At 41.5% G+C, this 8,497-nt stretch overlaps 1 protein-coding gene across 1 annotated transcript; it reads left to right on the forward strand.

Moving 5' to 3' along the window:
• The first annotated feature begins 4,714 nt into the window (after nt 1–4,714).
• Nucleotides 4,715–7,688, forward strand: rassf10a (Ras association domain family member 10a). Its single transcript, XM_038308719.1, has one exon. The coding sequence runs from the start codon at nt 4,872–4,874 to the stop codon at nt 6,309–6,311; it is 1,440 nt and encodes a 479-aa protein (XP_038164647.1). The 5' UTR covers nt 4,715–4,871; the 3' UTR covers nt 6,312–7,688.
• Nucleotides 7,689–8,497: the final 809 nt, after the last annotated feature.

The raw sequence follows: 8,497 nt of genomic DNA on the forward strand, positions 1-8,497 counted from the left end.
TTTTGATCAGGACCTGTCATTTAAATCCCACATCAAAGAGGTTTCTAGAATTTCCTTCTTTCATCTGAGGAACATTGCAAAAATTAGAAATATCCTGTCCAGGGGTGATGCTGAGAAACTAGTCCATGCATTTGTTACTTCAAGGCTGGACTATTGTAATTCTTTACTATCAGGAAGTCCACAAACTGTAGTTAAAAGCCTTCAGCTGATCCAAAATGCTGCAGCCAGAGTTCTAATGAAAATTAAAAAGAGAGATCATATCTCGCCTGTCCTGGCTTCTCTTCATTGGCTTCCTGTTAAATCAAGAATAGAATTTAAAATCCTCCTTCTCACATATAAAGCCTTAAATGGCCAAGCTCCATCTTATATCAGAGATCTGATTGTTCCTTATGTTCCTAACAGAGCACTTCGCTCTCAATCTGCAGGTTTACTAGTGGTTCCTAGAATTTCTAAAAGTAGAATGGGAGGCAGATCTTTTAGTTATCAGGCTCCTCTCCTGTGGAACCAACTACCAGTTTTAGTCCGTGAGGCAGACACCCTGTCTACTTTTAAGGCTAGGCTTAAAACTTTCCTTTTTGATAAAGCTTATAGTTAGAGTGGCTCAGGTTATCCTGAGCTATCTCTATAGTTATGCTGCTATAGGCTTAGACTTTTGGAGGACATAGGGACCCCCATTTCATCATTCTGCTTCATTCTCTCTCTGTTCTCCTATTCTGCAGAATCTGTTAGTTCAATCTCTAACCTTCTGCTCTCTCTGCTTTTCCTCAGAGTAGCTTTGCCTCGTCTGTTCCTGTTTGGCTGTGACGTCATCCTGGAAAGAAACATCAGCTGTGCTGCTTCTATCAACACCCTTGTTTATAGATGTTGGAGATCGGCCTGTTTTCCAGTGTGGTCCTGTTTCTCTGACCGTGACTGAGTGGATGTGCTTTCTTCGTCCTCTGGCATGGGAGCTGCCTTGGAGCTCGTCTGCCTGGCTGTGTGTTTCCTGGACGGGGCCGCCTTTTACAGCTGCTTTTTGTATCTCTGCTTCTGTCTCCTTGAACCCCAGTCGGCCTCGGCAGATGGCCGCTCACACTGAGCCTGGTTCTGCTGGAGGTTTCTTCCTGTTAAAAGGGAGTTTTTCCTCTCCACTGTCGCTACAAGCATGCTTAGTGTGGGGGATTGTATTTGAGTCAATGAGTCAATGCAATCAACTGGTTTTCCTTAGATAGAAAACTTTGTATCAATTTGATCTGGTTGAACTGTAAAGTGCCTTGAGATGACATGTGTTGTGAATTTGGCGCTATATAAATAAACTGAATTGAATTGAATTGAATTTACCAAGAAAGCCAGCCTGAGCAGAGGCTGCTGAATACAAACATGTTAGAGATAATAAACACAGACACCAGAGTCAGAACCTATTCTGATCCTCAACGGCAGATTATAGTTTTAGATATTATTGTAGAATTCTGCAGGGATGAGCTGAGATCGTAGAGATTCCTCACACTGACAAAACTTTTTGAAATTAAAAAAGAACCCCTTACTTTTTAATTACTAAAGTATATGAGGCTGATAAACAGATTTTTTAAACTTCAAAATATTCTTTTGAAAATATAAGCAGATAATTACCCCAAACAATGTAAATCACCCTCAGAGCTGCACCTAAGGAAGTGGGCTGTTCCAGACGGTGGACCACAGGGGCCACTGTCCCTGTAGAACTGCGCCCAGTCCATACCATCAACATCATTGATTGTCGCCTTTTGGTTTCTTTCATATTGATATATGATCACAATTCTGGTCTGGAACCACCACTGGCAATAGGCCTGAAATGGATAAATTTCACAAAATTTGAATTTAACATTCAGATCTGCTAGCAGTAAGTAACATCTTAAAATGGCATATCAGATTATTTTACAAAAACAATACTGTGGTCACATGATTTTTTTTTATTTTAAGTCTGAAAAAATCTAAAGAATAAATTTCAGTTAGGCTACGCAACAATTCATTGAGTACAAGAAAAGAACGATAACAGATACATCTTTATACATTGAAACCTGTTCAGTCAGCAGTTGGATCTCAAAAATTCCTCCTTGATCATTCAGTTGATAATCAAAATGATTTAGAACAACTTTATTTCAGCCGAAGAAGATACCTTAATTTTGCTTCATACTCGCCCACATTTGTGATATTCAAAGAGTTTCGGTGAATTTCAGTTTAATTCAGTTTATGTATATAGCTCTAATTCACAACACATGTCATCTTAAAGGAATAGTACACCCAAAACATGATTAGCCTTCATTGTCTACTCACCCCCATGCTGAACAACACTCTGGAGTACTTTTTTGATATCTCAAATGCATCTGGAGATCTGGGAGGCTTCTTGCTGTCTGCTGACATTCAAATAATGGAGGTCTGTGGCGCCCGAGGCAGAAAGGTCCATAAAAGTCCACAAAAAACGTGTCAATATTCCTCCATACTGCTCGTCCAATGTATTCCAAGTGTCCTGAGTGGGTAGCGTCCATAATTTACTCGAAACGAAGTCATTTAGAATGTTTTTAGAGCATAAACAGTAGTGTATAGGAGTGTTGTTCAGCATGGGGGTGAGTAGACAATGAAGGCTAATCATGTTTTGGGTGTACTATTCCTTTAAGGCACTTTACAGAGACAATTCAGCCAGATCATACAGTCAAATTGATTCAAAGTTTTCGGTCTAAGGAAAAGCTGCTGATTGCATCAACCTTTTGATTCGAAGACAATTTCTGACACTAAGCATGCTTGTAGCGACAGTGGAGAGGAAAACTCCCTTTTAACAGGAAGAAACCTCCAGCAGAACCAGGCTCAGTGTGAGCGGCCATCTGCTGAGGCCCACTGGGGTTCAAGGAGACAGAAGCAGAGATAGAAAAAACAACTCTAAACCAGCTCCACAGGCAGCCCCGTCCAGGAAACAGGCAAGGCAAGTTAATGACAGATAGTGGGTGTAATAAAAAGTAATATCCAATCATTTTAATGTATAATATTTTTCAGTAGATTACAAGAATTCTTTTTTCACTCTTTTAACTCTTCGCTTCAATCTGATATAGGACAGAAAAGAAGTACTTCTCGTTTCTATCATGGAGCTACCAGGATCTGGCAAAGCCTGAGCTCCGTCTGACCTATAGGTCTGTTGTGGAGAGTGGGATCTCTTCTGCCATCATCTGCTGGGATAACAGCATCAGAGCAAATGACCTATAAAAGCTAAACAAGCTGATAGAGAAGGCCGACTCTGTCTAGGAAATAATCGAGAATAATCACAGAAGAATCCTTCATGAATGAAGATTATTGGCAGCAGTGAGCATCCTCTTCAGAAGATTTTTAAACAACAACAAAGTGTCTTAAGTCAGAGGCTTCTGCAGATCCACTGCAAGACAGGCTGCTACAGGATATCCTTTCTGCCTACAGCATCAACACAAAAAATGTGTTACTGCAACATTTCAGCTCCTTTTGGGAATATTTCTGAAATTAATTCAATGTAACATTTTTTTTTTAGTAAGAGTCATTTATTATTATTGCACAACTACAATATGGAGGACCAGCTGTACAATATTTAAAAATAAATACAGAAATAAATACATGCTCAATAAATAAATAAGCATACAATTAATTGCCCCCCCAAAAAATACAACAAGCAAATAAATGTAGGTAGAAATTAATTAATACAGGGAGACATAAATGTATACATCTCTTTTAATTAGCTTCTGTCACGGTCTGAGTTCTGTTAAGCTTTCTTTGAATTTTTCAGTTTCACATTGATTCATGTTTTCCTTTGTTCTCTAGTTTTATCGGTTTAACTCCTATTTTGTTGTGTTTTCTAGATGTGTCTGAGTTCTTAGGTTTTTCTTTGTTGCCCTCTTGTGTTGGTCTCCTTTTACCTAGCTCCCTTCTAGAATCCTCTGTTCACACCTGCTCCCAATCAGCTCATTAGTCCTGTCTTTGTTCAGTCACCCATACATACCCCCCCTGTGCAGTTCCTCAGTGCTGGTTCCTCATCTTTCCCCGGCTCCTAGTGCATGTCCTCCCTGATGTCTCCATGGTTGTGGTTTGTCTTGCATTGTTAAGTTATATTTACCTGTGAACACTCCATTAAAACTAAAAGAACTCATCTGCCTCCCTGCCTCTGCATTTGGGTCCTCAAAACCTCACCCAAACCCTGACAGCTTCTTCATTTATTCGCCTTTGTAATAATTACCTTATTTATTTATTGTCCGTTTTAGTCTTCAACTTTATTTAGTAATTACTTGTTTTTTATTTATGTGCATGTTATATTATTTTTGTCTGTTTTATTCTTCCTTTGTATTGTTTTACCCTATTTATTTCATTTCTGTATGCATTTCTTTCTCATTATGCAAATGAGGAAGGGCTGTTTCTTAGAGGGTCATCTACTGCCCATTGGCTGGTGAGCATTTTACTGCATGCTTATTTATTTATTGAGCATTTATGTATTTATTTTTAAATATGGTATAGCTGATTCTCCATACTACAGAGGTTCCTTAATTGTTCTTTTGTCCTTATTCATTTAATTTAGTCATTAATTTCAATATTGGGCTCTTCCCCCCTTATATTTACAATTGTCTCAATGAGAGGATCCTGGAGGGAGGAGGGGTGGGGGGAGGGGGGCGTGTCCCCGCAGCTCCAGCAGCCTCCAGTTTCTCCGTCTGTCCCGCACATCAGAGCTTCCTGTCAGGACGCACGCACGGGGACCCGGCAGGCTGCGGGACCGAGTCAGGATGTGATTTTGGAGAAAAGCTGCAGTTTTCCTCAATGATTGGACCTTTAAGAAAGACTCATCGAAGGAAAATCCATAGAAAAAACAAAAAGTTTAGTTTCACTGAAAGGAGGAAAACTTTAGTTCGGAGATGGAGCCTGAGGAGGGGAAGATCTCTGTGTGGGTCTGCCGAGAAGAGAAGCTGGTCTCCGGACTGACTAAGCGCACCACCTGCGCTGATGTGGTGCGGGTTCTGCTGGACGACCAGAACCTGCAGCAGGGCGCAGCGGCCGCGATGCTGTCCGGATCCCCGCAGTCCTACTGCGTGGTGGAGAAGTGGAGAGGCTTCGAGAGGATGTTACCCAACAAGACCAAGATCCTGCGGCTGTGGAGCGCCTGGGGGGACGAGCAGGAGAACGTCCGCTTCGTCCTGGTGAAGAGCGAAGCTTCGCTGCCCAACAACGGACCCCGCAGCGCCGAGGCGAAGGTGGTCCAGAGCCGGGAGAGCGGCGCCCCGGCCGGGCTGCTCAGGGGCCCCGCCAGGAGCTGCTGGGTGGCCGCGGCCGCTGCGGCCAACATGTCCCAGGAGAGGCAGAGGAGGATCGTCCGGAAGGCCTTCAGGAAGCTGGACAAAATGAACAGAAAGAAGGAGCAGACGTTGCCTAAGGGGAAGAACTCAGTGGAGAAGATGGAGACGCTGGTCCACCTGGTGATCTCACAGGATCACACCATCCGGCAGCAGGTCCACAGAATCCAGGAGCTGGACCGAGAGATCGAGCGATACGAGGCCAAGGTGCACTTTGACCGCATCAAGAGACACGGAGCGAACTATGTGCAGGACACATACCTGACGGACTCCTCCTCGGAGACCTCCGCTCCTGCCGCGGACGGGAAGCGCAAAGCGGAGCGCCAGGACGCGCGCTGCGCCGCGGAGGCGCTGGCGCAGTTCGAGGAGTACGCGCGCCGCTGCGAGGAGGTGCTGCGGCTGCAGGAGGAGGTGACGGAGCGGGAGGCGCTGCTGGAGAGCATCACCGGGGAGATCCAGGAGGAGCTGAACCGGCGATGGATGAGGCGGCGACGGGAAAACGGCGCCGAGGCTGCGGCGCAGGACACCGACAGCACAGCGGAGGAGATGAGCCTCTGTGAGGCGCCAGCTGTGGAGCCAGATGTGGAGAGCCTGTCGGAGAACGAGCTCCTGCTGGAGGAGGAGAGAATAAAAACCCAACTAGACACCAGTCTGTACATAGGCTTGAGACTAAAGACGGACCTGGACGCGATCAGGGGGGATTTGGACCTGAGTCTGGCACTCTGGGAAACCAAAGAGAGCGAACTGCTGGACCTACTTGCCAAAGTTGAAAGCATGGAGCTGGAGCAGGCGGAGAGCCAGCTGACGGATGATGGGAAGGAAGAGCCGACTGCTGGCAGTGGGGAAACTGACCCGGGTTTAGGAGAACACAGCATAGGCTGGGTGGAGAAGGCCAGAGGTTTGTCCAAAGCCTGCAGCATCAACGATGAGGACTCGGACACAGGTCTGAGCTCCATGCACAGCCAGGACTCTGACAACCCTCCTGTCTGTGAATCACTGGTGTAGACCTGCTTTGTGTCTGAGCTTCTAAGGCTTTTATGCAACTTCATGCCACAAACTCAGGGGCAGAGAAAAAAAAATCAATGTTTGCTTCCTGAAATCCAAAATTGCACCTCTGTGACACAGCGATTCTGCAGCAATAATCTCTATATAGTCCCAGCAGACAAAGCAAGCTTAGGAAAGCATGTGTATTAGAGGCTGACCTCTGACCTCCAACAGGGGAGTCAAAGGAGCATCATTTATTAGAAGAAGCAGCCTGGACACGTGTAATAACAAAACACAGAGGTGCTGAGATAATCCTGGTCAGCTTGTGTTTGTTGGCTGGTTTAAGGAGCAAAAGCACCAGGATAAGTGTTCTGGTTGGATCTGTAATGGTGACGAATATCAGCTTCTAACCGAGGGTCAGAATCACTTCAACAGTCAGAATGTTGGAAAACAAACAACACAAATTCAAAAATCATTATGAAGAATCATCACATATTGTTTTTTATCCTGAAGGTTTAACTGTTTAGAAAAAAAACTTTCTTGTTAGATTAAATTTGAAAAATTAACTGCTGTTAACATTTCTGTTTAAGTAAAACTGACGGATGGTTTGAAGTCTTTTTTATTTCCTTTGACACAGATCAGCCCGTTTGAGATTCTGTTTGCATCTCATTTAAAACAAAAAAGCAAAGTTGATTCAGCTGCTGTCAGAATGAATCATTTCCATTGCATCCGTGATACTGCTTTGACTGTAAAGCATTTAGTTTAAAAAATAAAAATAAATTCTGCCTCCCTGTTATTATAGAGAAGAACTGAAAACATGAGAAAGTTATTTAATTATTCAGGAAATCTCCTTTCCGTGGCCTAAAACTGTTGTCAAATCAGTTTTACAGGATTTAACTTTCAGTTCTTTACTTGACTGCTTGTTTTTAAATCAATCGAACCGATCCCTGATGTGTTCAGACAACGATTCTGGTCCAATTCTGGGAGTCGATGTTTCTTTTCCTGCATTTATATGATCAAAATGACAACAAATGTTACACAATTCTCTATTTAAACCAAAATAAGCATGAATAAATCAGGCAAATGAACAAAAGCTTTTTCTTTTCTAACATTGAAAGAGCAAAGAGCCTTTTTTCATCCAGCTGACCGGTAACCTGCAGCAGCAGGTAGTTAAAGTGAGGATGACACTAATTTATGCTGCCAAAGCTGCAGTCTCTCTGTCACTTTCTATAAACCAGATTCAGTGTTTTCTAAAACATATGTTTTAAAATATTAATATTGTTTGATACCAGCTCATGACTGATCATAAATCTTTTTTTGTCTTGCCCCTCTTACTGTAAAAGTTGAAATATGTCATAACAGAATCTCAATGAACCCTGACAGCTTGATAAACGCAAAGAAGAAATGAATGATGCACTAATTTCTATAACATTTAATCATGTCTGCTTTTATTTAACCTTAATGATAAAGTTTTGCTGTTTTAATTTTGCCCCAAAGGTCAAATAAAAAATGGGTGATATGGATTTAACCTTCTATCACAATATTATATATAATATATATATATATATATATATATATATATATATATATATATATATATATATATATATATATATAATATATATATATATATATATATATATATATATATATATATATATATATATATATATATATATATATATATATTTAATTACGTTCTAAGGGATGATTAACAGTGTTAGAAAATTCAACACCATAACTTTAATTTAAAACCTATAAATTAAATACAAAGAGCATCACAGATGTAAATATTGCTGTAGAAATAAAACTTATTTCCTTATTTCCTGCAACAAATCCAACAATTTTCTCTACTCATTAAATGCATCCGAAGCTCAATTAAAGCATCAATCAGTTTGTACCTTAATAAACATCATTGGAGAACAGGAAGGTTAGAAATGATGATCTGATGCTGAAATGTGGAGGATCTTGTTACTTTTCCATAGGATTCTAACTTTTTAAATTTGTTCCTCCAACATGTTGGGGATTTTTTTTTTATTGGTCAGTATTAACAGGACAGAGCAAAAAGGAACCAGGACAGATAAAAGCCTGATTAGAGCATTTATCCATGATCGACAGAAAAAACTGGGAAAATGCAAAAGTTATAGAGAAGCAACAGTCTTAAAGGTACAGAGTCACATTATATGTCATAACATAAAAAAGACAAA

The sequence above is a fragment of the Cyprinodon tularosa genome, unplaced genomic scaffold, assembly GCF_016077235.1.
Source record: "Cyprinodon tularosa strain WSP-4 unplaced genomic scaffold, ASM1607723v1 ctg644, whole genome shotgun sequence".
Taxonomy (NCBI): domain Eukaryota; kingdom Metazoa; phylum Chordata; class Actinopteri; order Cyprinodontiformes; family Cyprinodontidae; genus Cyprinodon; species Cyprinodon tularosa.

Coding starts and splice junctions, on each gene's coding strand:
- rassf10a (XM_038308719.1), top strand. CDS start 4,872: ATGGAGCCTGAGGAGGGGAAGATCTCTGTGTGGGTCTGCCGAGAAGAG.